General features: G+C 41.9%; 1 protein-coding gene across 3 annotated transcripts in view; it reads right to left on the bottom strand.

Moving 5' to 3' along the window:
- Positions 1-6,831: 6,831 nt before the first annotated feature.
- CSE1L (chromosome segregation 1 like) overlaps positions 6,832-17,956 on the bottom strand; it is a 46,578-nt gene continuing 35,453 nt past the window's right edge. For all 3 annotated transcript variants that reach the window (XM_072801377.1, XM_072801378.1, XM_072801379.1), the window contains 11 exons: positions 17,469-17,605; positions 16,249-16,352; positions 14,525-14,622; positions 12,946-13,096; positions 12,592-12,800; positions 11,889-11,986; positions 11,703-11,788; positions 11,230-11,311; positions 9,721-9,867; positions 8,754-8,985; positions 6,832-7,295 (listed from right to left, as the gene is read on the bottom strand). In XM_072801377.1, coding sequence (XP_072657478.1) covers positions 7,206-7,295; positions 8,754-8,985; positions 9,721-9,867; positions 11,230-11,311; positions 11,703-11,788; positions 11,889-11,986; positions 12,592-12,800; positions 12,946-13,096; positions 14,525-14,622; positions 16,249-16,352; positions 17,469-17,605 — 1,434 coding nt within the window. In that variant the 3' untranslated portion in view covers positions 6,832-7,205. The remainder of the gene's footprint in view (positions 7,296-8,753; positions 8,986-9,720; positions 9,868-11,229; positions 11,312-11,702; positions 11,789-11,888; positions 11,987-12,591; positions 12,801-12,945; positions 13,097-14,524; positions 14,623-16,248; positions 16,353-17,468; positions 17,606-17,956) is intronic.

Below are 17,956 nucleotides of genomic sequence, written 5' to 3'. Positions count from 1 at the left end.
CATGGTTCTTTTCACGATACGTGTGCAGTGCACATGAAATGGTGCGGTTACATAGTTGAGCAGGGCCAGAAGCCGGCAGCGTCTGATAGGCCAGTGCCCGCCCCGCCGTATCCTGAGGGCTCTGGTCGCTTCAGCTCATCAGGACATCCTTCCTTCTTAGGTGGCAGCAGAAGCAGCAGTGAGTCGGTCTCTGACCTCTAATGGTGCTGAGCGTGGATAGATTAGTGAGCAGACCTAATTAGAGGACCTATCCAAATCCGGTCATTGAGACCGTGTTCGGTATCTGCCTTTTTAATCATGTATTTTCCTCTGGCTGCCAAAAAGGCTGCCCCAAGAAATGGCTGGCGATTTTCTAGGGTTTGGAAGCAAGCCTCGTAGGCCTTTGCTCTTCTGCACAAATACCCGCTGGAGAACTGTGGCTGGTGTGTCCTGTATGCCAAGCCTGTGCCCACTGGTTTGGGAGGACGTGCCTGAAAGTTCTCTGGGCCCTAATGTGACATCCGTGTTTGCTTGGCTTGTTGGACCCAAGGACAAGAACAGTGTCAATACAGTTGAAGGGTGAGTCAGACCCCACCTAAGGAAACCAGAAAGGTGCAGACCTCCCCTAACGTGGGCGGCGGGGGGGGGAGCGGGACATGCTAGCTTGTGGCTGAGTCTGAGGAGTTAGGGCCTGGAGATTTTGTCGGCGACAGTCCATCCCCTTAAAGCCCCAAAGTCTGAGTGGCTCTAGACCTGGCCCAACTCTTTCTGAGATGGTTTGACAACTTTTGTCATTGCTTGTCTTGGCCAGGTAACATTTTCCCAATGGCCTGCATGAGGGAGCAGCATGGCAAAGGGCAGACGTCCAAGTAGACGAGGCTTCTGTGCTGTGAAGCGCTCACCCCATGAAGAACCAGGGTGCCTAGTGTAGGTGGACAGACATTTGCATGTGGCAGAGGAACTGGGCAGGGGCCTTCTCAGAGGGCAGGGCTGTGTGCTGAACTAGACAGCTGCTGGCCAGTGCATCCACCCTGGCCCTCTTTGCTGAGACTTCCAATTATTTCACCTCTGTGCCTGTTTCTCGATTTGTAAATTAGAAAATCACTTCTTTCACAGTTAAGACCATGCATGGCAATAGCTTCTCTGAGCACCTGGTTCTAGTAGTTTTTTTTTTTTTAAGATTTTATTTATTTTATTCATTGAGACACACACACACACACACACACACACAGAGAGAGAGGCAGAGACACAGGCAGTGGGAGAAGCAGGCTCCATGCAGAGAGCCTGACGTGGGACTCGATCCGGGGTCTCCAGGATCACGCCCTAGGCTGCAGGCGGCGCTAAACCACTGCGCCACCAGGACTGCCCGGTTCTAGAAGTTATTTGTAAATACCTTCTGTGGTTCTTATTACTGCCAGACACTAGCTGGCCGCTCCTGGTCTACCACCCAGGGTAGCTGATGCAGAGAAATTTGCCAGATTCAATGCTAGAAATAGTCCTAATCTTGCTCATTCTGTCCTATCTTCCCACGGGGATGTAGGCAAGGCCCCAGCCCCCTAGAAGTCTCCCAAGAAAATGTATAGTGACAGATTCCATGAGAGCAAGAATTTGCATCTGTCTCAACTGGAATTGTAGGGAATGGATGAGTTTTGTAAGAGGTCCACTGAGGCCCGCAGCTCCCAGCAGGACCTACCTTTCTTTCTCCCTTTGTGCAAAACCAGAGTGGTTAATTTCACATCTTTAAATATGTTATTTTTGAGGCCATGAAGCTTCAGACCCTTTCCAGCAGGGTGCACAGCTTTTACCATGTCCATGTGTCTTTTTGATTGATTCTCTTTTACTTGGCTTTATCCTAAGTCCCTGAGCATCAGGTGGAGGGCTAGTAAAAGGCTGCTGGGTCCCATTCCAGAATTTCTAGTGTAGGAGGTCTGGGACTCAGAAAAAGAATGTCAATTTCTAACGAGGTCCTAGGTGATGCTGTGGTACCCGGAGAATCACTGTTCTATGCAATGACATTGGTAGTGGTTTTTTCCTAACACAAAATAGCTGTAAATGGCAGCCGTTCTTCCTATAGCCCCCGTTCTTCCTATAGCACCACAAAAGCTGCTTTTGAACAGGACACGCCCTGCCCCGGCTCTGGAGACTTGCTAGTGCTAGTGGGTCTAGCCTTGGTTATGAAGGGCATGTCCTACACAGCCTGTTTAGGACACTGGCGGCGGGGGGGGGGGGGGGGGGGGGGGGGACTGGCCAAGTGTCTTGTGGCAGAGTCAGGGCCCAGGGCGAGGTGTTCACATGGCTGGGGCAACCCGTGGCATTCAGCTCATTCACTGCCCCCACCCTCCTTGGGTGCCCCTCGTTCACTGTCCCTCCCTGGGAGGGTCTTGCAGCCTCTCTGATCAGGATGCTCAGCAGGCCACAGTAGCGACTTCCTCCCTCCACTTGGGTGCATAATGGTAGGGGGCTGTCCCGCCTTCCCAGGACACTAAGCCTGCTCTGTGAGTGGCAGGACCTGGTGGGTGCTGGGCTCTACTTCTTCCCTTTGCCCTGTGGACTCGCCTGGGAGACAGATCAGGAGGTCTTCCTCTGCTGATGTTTGCTGCAGAAACCCAGGTACCTGGGAGCAGTAATCATCTCCCCACTAGGCTCAGAAAGGGGGACCCTAACTTAATGGTTCACAGTAAATACGCTGCTTTTCTCCTAATTGTTCCCACGTCCCATTAAATGGTCTCCCTTTAGCACTGGTCTGCCTATTGCGGCTCTTTGTTCACATGGGCAACGCTTCCCTGTTGCTACGTTTTTCTCGCACATCGTCTGAGAAGGGAGGAAACCCAGAAATACGTAACTCCATAGAATTTATGACTGCATTTTCCAGCCACATGTGAGCGTTTTAAAAACAGCCTTTAACACATACCACACAGAAGGGTGGGTGGATAAGGGGAGCTGTCCATGGGCAGTGGGCTGTAACCAGGACTTCTTAGCTCTTCTAGGGAATCCACCAGAAATTACCATTACCGTAAGTCATTTTCAATGGCCCATGAAGCTCCTTTGCCCTACAAAAGAGCAGTCCCTAGGAATAGCCCAGGGTGGCCCCAAGGGCAAGTCTGGCCTTGCAGTCACACATCTGGGCCACCCGGTTTCTCCAAGGAACAAAAGGTCACGTTGAACAGAATACCTCACCATCATCCCCTTATTAATTACTTGTTTCTAACTTTCGGGAAGCCCTGTGCTCAGGAGGCTATGCTGCCTGGGGGTGAATCACAGTTCCATCCAGCTGTGTGACCTGGGAACGTCCTCTGCCTCCCATGATTCAGGATTGTGGACCTGTCAGATTCTCAACCAAAAGCTCATGTCCCGTTCTGTTTCCAAGGAACAGGAACACTGGAAGTGGCAGGTTTGCCAGGGAGCTCTAGCAATCTGGGAAGTTACCCTGGCCCCCAAGAGCAGTGTGCGGTAAAAAGAGAACCTCAGAGAAGAGCTTGAAGGGATACCATGCGACCCTCAGGATGAAAAAGCAAACTAGCAACTCCAGGAAAAAAAGCACAAGCCAGGATCCAATTACAATACAAGGTAAAATAAGATGTGGCTTTTAGCCACCGAGAGGAGCGTGATAAAAAGAAGCAGCAAGTCCATTTGATCTTGACTCTGAGAACATTCTCTTTTGAGGAATGCAGAAGTCCAGACACTGGACCCAGGAAAGAAGAAATGGAACCTTTATGCACTGCCAAGCCCAGCACTCAGCCCTACTTCTGCCGTCGTTAACTCAAGTATGGTTTCTCACTTTTCTCCCTTTAAAAGAGACCTACAGATAAAGCCCAGGGGACAAAGGACTACACACAACGAGGCATCCTCTCGTGTGACAGCGTGACAGTGAAGGGAGAGCAAGCACATCGGAGCAACCTTATCATCAATATGGAGTCATCAAGAGACAGTGGCCAGTTGAAGATAAAAGAATCAAAAAAATGTTACTTGAAAACAACCTTAAAAGAAAAACAAAACAAAACAAAACAAAACCCCGCTTAGGAGGCTACAAGGATTCTTAATTTTCATAGCAGGGAGGGGGTGATCCATCAATCAAGGAGATGAGGAAGAAAAAAGGCCCCAGCACTGCAAGCTGTTGCCTCTAAGAGCGGAAGGTGGAAGCCTGGCGCTCAGTTACCACGGTGTGCAACAGCTGGATCAAAGCCAAATTGGTTAGGGCGCACACAAGACAAAACGCACAGTGTGGGGCAGGCTGTGCTGCAGGAACTAGCATGAACCTTTCCACAGGATAACTGCTAATTCCATAATCAGGAAACATACAAAGACTGACACATAAGGAAGGAGTTTATAATTTCCAACAGTGATAAATGATATTTACCAAGTAATTATTATTAAATATTTAAGCTTTTCAAAAAGTATGTAAAATTATAAATGATCTCCACTTTGGTAGGGGGTAGAGGAAGAAAACCAAAATATTTGAAGGAATACAGATGATTTTTAAATATTTTTCTGTATTTACCAAGTTTCCAACAAAATACATTTATAATCAGAAATGTATTTTTAAAAATCAGTCTGCTAAAAAGGGAGATAATGCTCAAACAGCAGAAATAATCCATGGGCCCAGGAGGAGGCCCTCAGGAGGAACTTTGCAGTTTAGATACATTTCCCCCTAAAACTACCCTGGAAGTCAGGTGCCTATTACCTGGGCCAGGACTCCTCTGGAAAGCCTTTCCAACACCGCCTCCCACCACCACCTTGGCTCCCCCACCCCAGCTTCTACACTACTGGTAAGATAGAGCAGTGTTTTGCACTGCTAACAAACACTTCTACCCAGCCAAAACCCCTGCGTGCCCCCAAGCCCACCCTAAACAATCAAATAGCTTTTGTATATGTTGTTTAAAGTATGACATTTTACATCTTAGCTGTCCTGAAGGTGACTGATTTCTTCTGAAAAATGAGAATAATAAAGTGAAGAAGCTGAGTCATTTACTCAAGGTCACACATATCAGTCACAGAGTAATTCAAACCCAGGTTAGCCCGATCTCAAAGTATGACCCCAACTCTCTATACCGACAAAGAAATGGTAATCACATCATCACTGAGGAAGTCACTAAGACCTGTCAAAAACTTACTATAATACCATCTCTTAAAACCTTTAAAAGCTGGGACACCTGGGTGGCTCAGAGGTTGAGCATCTGCCTTTGGTCCAGGGCGGGGTCCCAGAGTCCCAGGATTGAGTCCCAGGTCGGGCTCCCTGCATGGAGCCTGCTTCTCCCTCTGCCTCTCTCTGTGTGTCTCTCATGAATAAATAACTAAAATCTTTTTTTTAAATCATTTTTAAACAGAATTACTGACTTGTGCCAGAGTTAAGATACCAGTTTTTCTGTTCAGAAAAGGCACATTTACAAAACAAACCATCTTCTCAGTCATCTGAAGAAAAAAATTCACAACCTGCTCAGTCCTCCAAGTTAAGATACTGAAGCAAGGGTTCTGTGAAACAGGATGTGCTGTGCATTTACTTAACTGTTCACCAAGAGCTTGACCCAAATGGGTGCTCTCAGAGCTTATATAAGCAACAAATATAAGCCATCCCCACCAGCTGTTTTCTATTCCAGACATTTTACCTGTATGAAATTGTTTCTACTTCAAAAGTAGATTCCAGTACTGTCTCAATATTCTTCTGCCACTGACCACGTAAATAGTAAATATATGACTTAATACTTCCATTACTATCTCAAGACAAAAACGAGTAGATTGGTACAAGAACACTTAAGATTAAGCCGGACAGTTTCTCAAGCAACACTACAAAAAACATGTGAAGGGTACCTGGGTGGCTCAGTTAACCAATTCGGTGTCTGCCTTCAGCTCATGTCATGATCACAGGGTCCGGGGATAGCCCCATGTCATGCTCAGTACAGAGTGTGTTTTTCACTCTCTTGCCCCTCCCCTGCTCATGCTCACTCACTCGAGCTCTCAAAATCTTTTAAAAAAACAAACAGAAACAACATGTGTAGAAAAAAGCATTTAAGGTGCCCTAATTTTAAAAGAAATCACTGATGTGTACAGAATGAGATTCTAGTTTAATCTCCATTGAACAGATAATTCCAGAAGTAATTTAGCACCTATCAATTAAGATGGTCTAAACCTCAGTGGTTTAGCACCTGCCTTTGGCCCAGGGCGGGATCCTGGAGTCCCGGGATTCAGTCCCACATTGGGCTCCCTGCATGGAGCCTGCTTCTCTCCCTCTGCCTCTGTGTGTGCGTGTCTCTCTCTCATAAGTAAATAAAATCTTAAAAAAAAAAAAAAAAAGGGACTGTCCCAGAACCTACCCAGGGCAGCCTTGTTGGCTAGTGTATACCCACTTCTGTGGCTCATCCAGACCTCAGGTTCTAAGATGCTATACTTTGAAAAGTTCCAAGTAACCACCAATCTGCAAATAAGACAGACACTCAAAAAAGGGTAAATGTCTATGCTGTCTAAAGTACTCTACAGCTTTGTGAAGCCAGGCAGGGCATTTCTCTTTGATCCATAGAAGGAACCATCTGGCCCAGAGTTCATGCTGCCGCCTAGAAATGGGTCCCGGAAAGTTCTGATAGACCCAAGCCAAAATGTTCCCTTTTCCCTGGTAAGGAAAGACTAAGTTTGAATTTCAATTTTTTAAAAGAAGTCATTCATTATAACAGTATTAGCACCAAAAACTTATCCTTAAGATGTTCTTAGATACCTATTTGAGGGCTCTTTTTTTTATTGCTGATTAGATTTAAAACTATGAAATATGCATTTCTTGGCAACAGCAGTGATGCTTTACTTATTCACATTTCCAATAAAAGCTTAAGGAAACAAAAATACAAAGGATGAGAGAAACACAAATGGTGATGCCTCAAAACAAAAGATTTTAGTAACAAAAGTTTCCACACTCTGCGTCCGTCAAAATTTCAAAGTTATCCAAACAGTGCAGATGCTCAACTCATGATCATGTACTGAACTTGCTCAACTCATGATCATATACTGGGCTACTAATACTTGTCCCTTGAAGCTGCACACTGGAAAGTCACCCACTTCTATTTATGATCACACAAACCACCTAATTTGCTCAAGGTTCAGCTTAAAGCAACATTTAATATTCTTTACAAGATGGAATTTGTGACAAGTTCAAAAGGAAAACTTGCTTTAATGCAGCTGTGCTCAGATATCTATGTGATTTCCTCAGAAACCATCGTGGGCTTAGCCAATCTGGAAAGTGCTGTTCAAAGCAGTGTCACACTGGCTGCCTGAAGGTATCCTTGGAGATACTGGAGCGCTTCTGCATTGAGGCTGGTGCTCACCATTGATGGAACCTACGAGAGATGGGAAACATGCTGGTTGTTCAAGAGCCTAACAAACCAGGACCCCCACATTCTCTAGCAGAATTGCCACAGCATGGGAAGGGCAGTCTGTCACCAATGACTCTTCCAGGGATCCCAAGGATCTCAAATGCTTTATGCCTTCAGAACTGAATAGGTCTAAAAAGCAAATCTGCAAGGAATTACTGCTGTTCAGTGGGGTAGTGGCATTGGAGGGATTTGCCAAAAATAAAACAAAAAAAAAAACCCTATTGGTTAGTGATGCGTAATTAAGTGCATATGGGTGAAATGACATGATGCCCAAGGAGAAACAAATATAACAAGATTGGTAGGATACTGGTAATTTGTGAAGTTCACTATAGTGTTTCTATGTGTTTGATGTTTTCTATAATAAAACATTGAAAATGGGGCGCCTGGGCAGCCCGGGTGGCTCAGTGGTTTAGCGCCGCCTTCAGCCCAGGGTGTGATCCTGGAGACCCAGGATCGAGTCCCACGTTGGGCTCCTTGCATGGAGCCTGCTTCTCCCTCTGCCTATGTCTCCGCCTCTCTTTCTGTGTCTCTCATGAATAAATAAAATCAAGAAAAGAAAAGAAAGAAAAGAAAAGAGAAAAAAGAAAAGAAAAATAAAGTAAAATAATAAAAATAAAGTAAAATAAAATAAAATAAAGTAAAATAAAAAATAAAATAAAATAAAATAAAGTAAAATAAAAAATAAAGTAAAATAAAAAATAAAATAAAATAAAATAAAATAAAATAAAATAAAATAAAATAAAATAAAATAAGGTGCCTGGGTGGTTTAGTTGGTTAAGCGTCTGCCTCTGGCTTAGGTCATGATTCCGGGGTTCTGGAATCAGGCCCTAAGCTGGGCTCCCTGCTCAGCGGGGAGTCTACTTCTTCCTCTCCCTCTGTCTCTTACCCAACTTGTGCACACACCCTTGCTCTAATAAATAAAATCTCTTTAAAAAACTGAAAACTCTAGAAGATCTTATAAAAATTGCTGGGTAATCCAACTTCACAGCCATTATTAGGATTACTCTATGATCCATTATTTGCATATGTTGCAGTCAAAAAAAAAAAAAAAAAAAAAAGCTTAGAAATAAATACATTTCTATTCAAAAGGTTTTAGAGTACCTAGCTGGCTCAGTCAGAAAAGCATGAGACTCTTGCTCTTGGGAGTCATGAGTTCAAGCTTCAACTTAAAGGGGGGGGGGGGGATGTTGAGGGGATTTATCTTCAGCTTTGTCTTTATTCCAGAAACCGTATGCTTTAAAAAAAAAAAAAATCTATTTATAGCATATCATTCTAACTAAAGAAAATTAAAGCCTAACTGTAATTCAGTGGGATGTTTGATCATGCTGACCAATGAAAATAGGCACCAGAATAACTACTATCTTCTTGCCTTCCCAGAAAGGTGTCCATTAATCAGAGTGATTTGACAATACAGTCACTTACCCTTCCTGGACAGGCGGTAGATAGTTTGTGAAGTGACTGCGCCAGGTGAATTTTGGGGTTGTTCACCATTTGACCCACAGGATCATGCTCTTTTTTCCCAGCAAATGCCAATTGTGAGAAGGCAGTCTGATACCCTGGTGTATCTTCTATGTCAATAAAATGTTCTTCATCAGGAATGGTATCATCTTCAGGTAACTCAAAAAGGCCAATCAAAGACTGTAATAAAGGAGTCCTGGATTTGAAGGAAACAAGGAGACAAAAGATTAAGTGAATACTTCTGAAGATCTAAACAAAAAGCAATTCTTCAGGGACACAAATTATAGAGGCAGTCTCAAGAGCTACAAGGGACCTTTGAAATAGAAGATAGACATCAGATCTTGCACCTATCCTCTGAAACCATTCTTCACCTCTTTTGGCCACAACAGCCCAATTTCCTTTATGGAAACTACACCATTCCCAGAGCTGTCCAGCTGGCTGTGACTGAAGCCTTCTTCACTGCTGCTAGAAGTTAGTTAGAAGATAGGCCTTGAATCGTCAGATCACTTTCTGGAAGAGAGTGCCTGAGTAAACCCAAAATGAGAAAAGGTTCTCACAAGAGGTGGAGAAAAGCCAGGAATACCAGTCTGAGCACAAGCACATAAGATACTCTTTAGTCTATTCAGTTTCTCCTCTTAAAGATTTAAGCGAATTTAGTTGGGTATCTGTCATAAACATTCCTAGAGATCACGGAGACCAGAAGCTTTCACCAGATTCTCAGAAGGGCACATGAACCCCCTCCGATAAAGTTAAGAATCAGGAAACAAGATCTTTCTAGGCCCAGAAGGACCCGTATTGTCCTGTCTTGGTTGATGGTTGCTAGTGGAGAACCTAAGATGAAAACCCAATTCTCAGCCCTCAAGAGTATAAGCTTAATTCTGCAGCCATAAGGGAAGAAAATTGTAATTTCCAAAAGGTCTGGAGTACTTACCACAGCTTGGTATACTCTGTGTCCATCATTGGAGGACATTCTGTTAGTAATTTGGTTATGCCAACCGCACAAATCTTTTTCTCTACATTTCCAGATACTTTCTGAATTTCAGGAATAATGATTTTTTCCAAAACCATTCCAAACATTCTATTAAAGTAAAGTATTAGACCATCACTATAATTGAACTGAGAAATGTTTAGATGTTATTTATACTGACTCCTTAGGAATATAATAAAATCCAAAAAAACTAGGCTATTATTTTTGGTCAACTGAATGGCAGAGACCTAGAGATGACAAGACAGTGAAACCTCAAACCCAGTGGCCAAGTGCTACCAACAACTTCTGTGAAATATCATTGTCTATGCTCAAGTGGAATCTTCACAGCTACTTTTCTGTCTCCTGTGTTTTTCTTACTCAAAAAATCTCTGAAAAATCAGGCAAGAGAAAAAAAATAAAGAACTGCCCATCACCCACCATCCAGCAGTAACTAATTTTAACATTACTAGATCATGAACTTTTCAACTCCCTATGCTTACATACCTGTACAGATGTAAATGTTAATGGCTATATTAAAAAAGTTATTTGGCCAACAATTCCAATGTTATTGGAAACATCCTAAGAGCAAAGTTTTTCATGACACTTAATGATGTAACATCCTCAGTATTCTACTTCACTAAAATTACCAGAAGTGGAAATAGTGGGTATCAAAGATACTGGACATTTTAATACTCTAAGTAAAAAGTGCCTCCTTTTTGCTCCACAGAAAGATTACTCACTATAAGTGCACGAAACTGATTTCCCCACAAATCTCTACAGGTGGAAAGCATATTTTCTGGTACTACTTTTCAGACGAATTCATTTTTTTCATTCCAGTCAATTTGGAATTTTTTTGACATAATACCAAAATGGAGGTCTTACAAGTTCTTTTCTCTAAATTGTTCTCTATCATTTCCTTCTATCCTTCCTTTCCCCATGAAATAGGAAATACTACCTAACTATATTCTTTATATATATACTAAGTGAAAAGCAAAGACCTTTATCTGAAAAATCACACTACTAGCCATAACAAAGGCAGCCTCCTGGAGAGAATCCCAACCATCCAGAATCACACAGAACACAGATGGTGTCGAGGCAGGGCTGGGAGTTAGAAAAATGTTTGCAGAGATTTTCTCCTTTGCAACTCAACAGTTCTAAGAATATTTTGAAAACCACAAAGATGGGCAGCCCAGATAGCTCAGTGGTTTAGCGCCACTGCCTTCAGCCCAGGGTGTGATCCTGGAGTCCCGGGATCGAGTCCCACATTGGGCTCCCTGCATGGAGCCTGCTTCTCCCTCTGCCTATGTCTCTGCCTCTCTCTCTCTCTCTCTCTCTCTCACTGTGTCTCTCATGAATAAATAAAATCTTAAAAAAAAAAACAAAAACACGAAGATAATAGAGATACTGGTTTCTGCTAAAAGAGGTCAATTTTTTGCTTTAAAAAATACAGTAAATAATAAAAACAAAACTTACTTTGGTTGTATACCATCAAATATTTCTTGCAGTGCCAGTGCCCCATATTTTATGCAATACAAATTAATAAAGACTAAGAAGCCTGTTGAAAGGAGATGCAGAGTATCAGTACAGAGGCCTCACTGCTGAACAAGCATTTCAGCACAAGTCTCCCAGTGAAATACTTATAATCATTAAAATGGCTAACTCTGACATCAATATTTGCCTTTATTAAAAAAAAAATTAAAAAAAATTTGCCTTTATTATACAATTAACATACAGTATAAACAAAAAAATGTTTTGATATCTAAACTTAGAAACTAACCTTTGGAATACAATATATTTAAAAGTTACAATATTTGGAGAATACAGAAATCTTAGAATACAGAAAAAGCTTATAACTGATAAATCATTTATATGTAATCATAAAGGCTAAGGGTTTTAGCTACTTTCCCTCATCATTTCTGTAAAAATAGCCAAATGATTTTACTTACTCTTGATAAACTTTGTTGTTTTGGAATTCTGAAGTCTTTGGAATAGTAGAATGAAGATTTGCTTCCTGTACTGATCAACTGACTCACTAAAGAATTGAATAAAAGCAACAGTGTATTAAGTCAGCATATTCTAAGTACCTCATAGTCCTTGAGTAATCATACAATGAGGGTTATATTCATACTCACGGAGGCATGTGCTCTATTATACTGTTTAGAAGATAAAAACCTTGGTGGTCATTGGCTTTGGATGCAATTAGCTTCTGGAAGACACCTAATAACCCAGGCTACAACAAATTAGATCAAATAATACTCAGTTAAAGAGGCAAGGATTAACTGTTCCAAAAGTTAGACCTTAAGCAGGTGATATCTTGGAAAAGGGTGCATACTCTAATAGTTAAGCGTTTTTGCTTTTGTTCTCACTTTGAAGTGTAGATAGAAAATATCCTATCATAATAAGCCTTAAAGTCAAGTTCTTGAAATTAACCTACTTGGCTCTATTTTTTAATTTTCTACCATGGAGATAATTAAAGGCTACCTAATTGTGGGCAGCCCGGGTGGCTCAGCGGTTTAGCGCCACCTTCAGCCCAGGGCATGATCCTGGAGACCCGGGATCGAGTCCCACATCAGACTGCTTGCAGGGAGCCTGCTTCTCCCTCTGCCTGTGTCTCTGCTGCGTGCGCGCTAGCTCTCTCTCTCTCTAATAAAATAAATAAAATGTTAAAACAAAAAAAAAGAAAGTAAAGGCTACCTAATTATAATAAAATACACAATATTTTCTACTACTTCCCTGTTACATTTATTTTAAATGAAGTATTTTTATAAATTTGCCATCCTCAGTTTCTTTCAGCTACCTTATAAAATGAGTTACATCACAATAAATCTCACTCACAATTTTGTCAGCTGCAGCACTTGCTATTGTGTTTGAACCACGTTCTAAGAATGCTTGGAGAAGCCTCACTAGAGCAGGGATGTTTCCTGTTCTTTCCCAAAGCACTGGCTGAAGGAGATGAGGAAATAAGGCCATATAAGACGACGGGATATCATTTTTGTGTGTTTCCAGAAGCAAAGACATCACTTGAAAGACGTATGGAATAAATTCTGTTGATAAAAGTAAAAACAGAGATGTCAGTTTCATAACTAATGGCTCCCACAACAAGGCACGTACCTCTCAGGCAGGCTCCATTTTATTAGCCACTATAATAGTTTTATTAAGAAAGAAAGAAAATAACTTCATTTAACTTACCTTGTACATCATTTTGTAAAATTTCAGTAAACACCAGAAACAAAGCCTCCTCAAAATTTACAACAGCAGCAGGGTTAGCTTTGCAAGTTATTCTTATGGACAAACATATTGCTTCAAACATGTAGTGATTAAAGTGAGGTTTGCTTGGGTTCTGAAATTAAAAACAGAAAACTTACCATTTTCCAATAATCCAAGTGACTATGTTAAATACCTAAAATAAAATACCTACCCTTGCTAAAATACATTAAGAGAGACTATCTTTTTAAAAAATCAGTATTAAAGACGCATCAATTACACTTGCCTATATATATGTTAAAGTCTTATATGGACATTAAAATTCAGAAAACAATACTCACTAATGCCTGCTTCTTTGGGGATTTAATGGGCTAAAGTCCACTATGAAAAATAACTCAGGAGTCATAGGGAGACAACTCCACAAGCTTCAGCTCCCAGTGCTATAAGGAACTTGTCTTAAACCCATGTGCTCTCCTAGACCCGTCACTGTAAACAGTTGTGGAAGAAACGAGCAGGGACATGTAAGTCCTGGCTCTGTCCCTAGCCTTGTATGGGACCTTGGGTAAGCCTTAACCTCTACGGGTCTTAATGTATCTGCAGAGTGAGAATCTTTTCTATCAGTGGTTTTCAAACTTTTAAAGCAACATAACCCTATTTTCCTTCAAATGGAATCCCTGGAAGGCTACCATATGAAGTTGATGAACTCAGAAGATGGTGGGGGAAGGGGGGCAGGGGAGAACCTGACATCTCTCTCAATTCCTCAAGGACCAAAAGCAGTTCAACACCCTTACTCAGAACTCAGTGGGAAAATGATCACTGTCCTCCAAAGTCCCTGTCATACTTCTATAAATTTATGTCCTTTCCACAGACTAATTAAGAATAGGCATCTCAATTTTGACAGCATTAAGCTTTTATTTTCTAAATCTTAGAATTAATAAGAATCAAAATATCTGTAACATTTTTTTTTAAAGATTTTATTTATTTATTCACGAGAGACACAGAGAGAGGCAGAGACACAGGCAGAGGGAGAGGCAGGCTCCATGCAGGGAGCCCGACATGGGACTCGACCCTGGGTCTCCAGGATCACACCCTGGGCTGAAGGCGGTGCCAAACCGCTGAACCACCCTATCTGTAACATTTCTGTTCAAAAGGAATGGACTTTACTTGGGGGAAATAAGAGTAAAGGAGACCAGACACAAAGGACTGCACCATATTATAAAAATCTGAGTAGCCTTTTTTGTGTCCACTTGTACAAAGCCTGCTTTCTTCTTTCCGCCACTTAAAATCACTTCGGATCAATTTTTGATTCAATGAAACATGTTACTTTTTAAAATGAGAATAATTCAAATGAAACATTTTCAATTTCTGGGCCTGCACTTATAAAGGTAACTGCTGCCAAGTCTCCAATCTAAGACCTCCCCATACTTTTTAAAAGCCACTTAACTACTGGTCAGGAGGAATCCAGAGTTTTCCGATGCCTGAACCACTGCCAGAGAGTTCTGAGGCTCAGACAATTTGGAGTGTAAGTTAAACAGCAACTATACTTTAGAACTGGTCTTGTTACCTTACTAACAGCTAATAGCTTCTGTGTAAGCTGAGAGATGAGGGTGGGGATGTAAGGGATTATGGCTTCTTGTAGGAGGGAAAAGCTTCTCATAATAGCTGTAAAATATAAAAACAGCAAGAACAAATAGTTAAACTTCTGAACAAAGTAGTGATTAGGGAAAGAATAAAAAAACAGTCCACTGATTCATCACCAAAATTTTAAGACCCTTAAACAACCCCCAGATAGCTCTATTTAAAAACAATCCTTTCCTTTCAATATTACACCAAGGCCTGAAAACAGTTTGGCTACTTTCAGAAGGCCTAAGGCTTAAAAGAAAAGGGGGACAATTAGAAATAATAAGTGAAGAAGCAGACACGAAGCAGGAGGAAGTGGTAAAATGACGGGGGTTGGGGGTGGGTGGGGGAGGTGGCTGTTCAGCAGTTGGAAGAGCAGTTTCCAGTCTCTCTCACTTAGAAATCAGGGGCAGTTTAGCCCTAGCCTAACGGACACATTGCAGTCTACCAAAAACAGAGAGAAACCACCTGCACATCTCCCTCCAAAGAGAGAGATTAGGAGGCCCCCCCCCCCCCGCCCATAAATCTAAAAATACATATAAAGCTGCAGAAGGTCCACACCACAAGAATGCTGCTCATTAACAGATGCCTAAAATCATGTGGCATGGAAGATATATCATTATTAAGCTAAAAATATACATAACTGTTTCTGCACAAGTAGAATAGATGCTTACTAAGTACAGCAGCTACATGTCAGGCACAGATATCCTCTCTTGCCTCCTAAACTTTGTGTCTACCTGAGGCAGATTCACCTTCCATCTAGCTAACCACTACAGACCCCGTACTCTCTAGAGAAAGTGTTTCTTGAGCTGGGTCAAGGGGTTAGAGGAAGGACCAGTGCCCCGCTCTGGGCTGGCGGAGTCTATTCACTCACTCATCCAATAGTACTTATTGAGAAGATATCACATCTATGTGCTCTCGCATATCCCAAAAACACAGTAATGAGACTATACGCCAATTAACCTCACAGGAACGGACATTAAACAATAGTAGTCACGCATCACCGTAGGGAGAAGTATGGTGCTGAAAACACACAAATACACACCTAGATACAGTCTTATCCACACATATGAACACACATACACACACATACACAACATACCCTACCCCAGGGGACCTGACCTGCCATCAGGGACAGTTTATTTGCAAAGCATTTCGTATGAGTGAGACACAGCTAGGCTCTTGGAGTGCAACAGTGACTAACACTGCCCCTCAAGTCAGAACTGTCACCACGACACTCTCCTGATGTAGCAGTGGGCAGGTGCTTACAGCTGCCCATATTCTTGGCAGTAGCTCCATGGAGGCAGGATATGTGTGGAGCCTAGAAAGTGTACCCAGGTTTCACACCAAGACCTAGTCTAACATGCCATCAAGAAATGTCTCAGCTGATCTTTGCCTTCAAGAAATTCAATCCAGGTAAAGAAAAAGGGAGCCTGTTACTTTTTCTTTAACAAGAGTAACTCTACATCAAACTAGGGTTAAATTTTTTCTGAAAACAGTTAGCAGTAAACAAAATGTTTTCCATTTAAAAATATCTAAAGCCTACCTAATTCTTAACCAACAGTATCTGGTCCATAGACTATGTAACCTGAAGCACAACTCAGAGCATTCACCCCTGTAAATCAGAGACGGGATTCTTACAGTCTGTATACCAGGGAAACGGCCTACCTTTCATAATATATTCATTTTCTGAAGAGCCAGGAAGTGTGAGAGCTTTGAAAAGGTTTGTTAGCAGAATCTCAACAAACGGTGCGATTTCTGCGGCTGTAAAGCTATAGATGAGAAAACAGCTTCAGTCACTGCCAACGCTTGAGCCGGCCACGCTGGAGCACCCTCAGCAACCACTGAATCACACTTCTCGGCATAATAGCGAGCTGTCTCCCACCACCAAGATCAACAGACAGCTTAAGAAAGTAGCTGTTTACATGTGTTAATGTTAAGTTCCTAAAAAGGTACATGTGGGATCAAACACAAACCAAAAACCAGGCAAACCCGACGTCATCTACAGCTGCACAGGGCACCCTGGGTTCACACCCATCACTATCGAGAACAGAGCTCAGACTCAGAGTCTCAGTCATCTGCTTTTCTGGACGTGGAGCAGCTGCATGAATTCGGCCTGAATTCCAGGCCTGAAGACAGTTACTGATTTGACTCACCTCAAAGGATGTTCTTTCAACCCTTAATTGACCACTGAGAATACCTCAACTTCAAGTTCTTATGAAGAAAAGAACCTAGAATGGTTTTCCATCTCTTACCCAAAGCTCAGTTTCAAGAAATAACACTGTTGAAGAATGGCCTGAAAGACATGCAGACCGTCCATTCCTCTACATTTTCTCCTCGGCTCAGGCCAGAAGAGCTACTCTCTGGGACCCTAGAGAATTACTTCTACTCAGTTGTGTCCTATCTTCGCAGAGTAATCATCCAAAAACAGCCAGGGAAAAAAACAACTGTCACATGATGTTGCTAAGACACTCTCTTAATGAAGGCCCATTTCTGAGCTGCCTTCTGAGTAACTGTTTATACTCTCAAGGACACTGAAAACGTTAACTCTCCAGTCGCCCTCTTTCCCTCGGCTGCAAAAAGACAGCACATAAATTTCAGGAGTTTCCTGAACTCCTCTATGGGATCCTTGGACGCACGTTTCTTTTTAGCAATCTCACCCTGTGATTTTGCTTTGCTCCAATTTCCTATTTAACTTTATGTCATATTTATTTTTAGCATATCGCCTCATCCTTTTGGACTGAGACACAGAATAATTAAATGAGAGAAAAGTACACATTGTCAAACTACTAATGACATTATGAATATAGTCAGAGATCTTTGACCAGCACAAAACAGTTCCCGCCCTAAGCTGAAAAAATTAAAATTGCTTAGAATCAAATACTTACAGAGTGGCGTTGTTAGGCCCTCTCATGGTAAACAGCCTCTCAAGAGCATGTGCTGCGTAAGTATGGACAACAATACTTTCAGCTTGAAGATGATTAATCAAGAGAGGAATAGAGACCAAAAGATGTTCTTTTGGTACCTGAAAAACACAGTAATATGCATGCTTTCACTCACTGATGCTGAGAGTAAAAGACAACTGGAAGAGAAGGGATTGCAGATTCTGGAGAATGTGGTTTTTAACTGTTACAATGGAAGATGACACGGCTAAGAAATCAAAACTTATACCTCCACGTGCCAGCTCAAAAATTCACATTCACTTTTCCAATTCTTTCTCTGAGCATTAAACTATGGTTAGAGGAAAATCTTGTAGGTAAAAGAACACACCATAAAATAATAATATTATGGACAAGCAAACTAAGATTTATTGTTATTAAGAACTATATACTTTTCACTAGCAGGTAGTTCTTAGAAAAGTCATTCAAACTCTCTG

Source organism: Canis lupus, chromosome 26 (genome assembly GCF_048164855.1).
Source record: "Canis lupus baileyi chromosome 26, mCanLup2.hap1, whole genome shotgun sequence".
In the NCBI taxonomy this organism is placed as follows: Eukaryota; Metazoa; Chordata; class Mammalia; order Carnivora; family Canidae; genus Canis; species Canis lupus.
The sequence above is the reverse complement of the archived record's forward strand: the minus strand, read 5'-3'. Positions and strand labels throughout refer to the sequence as shown.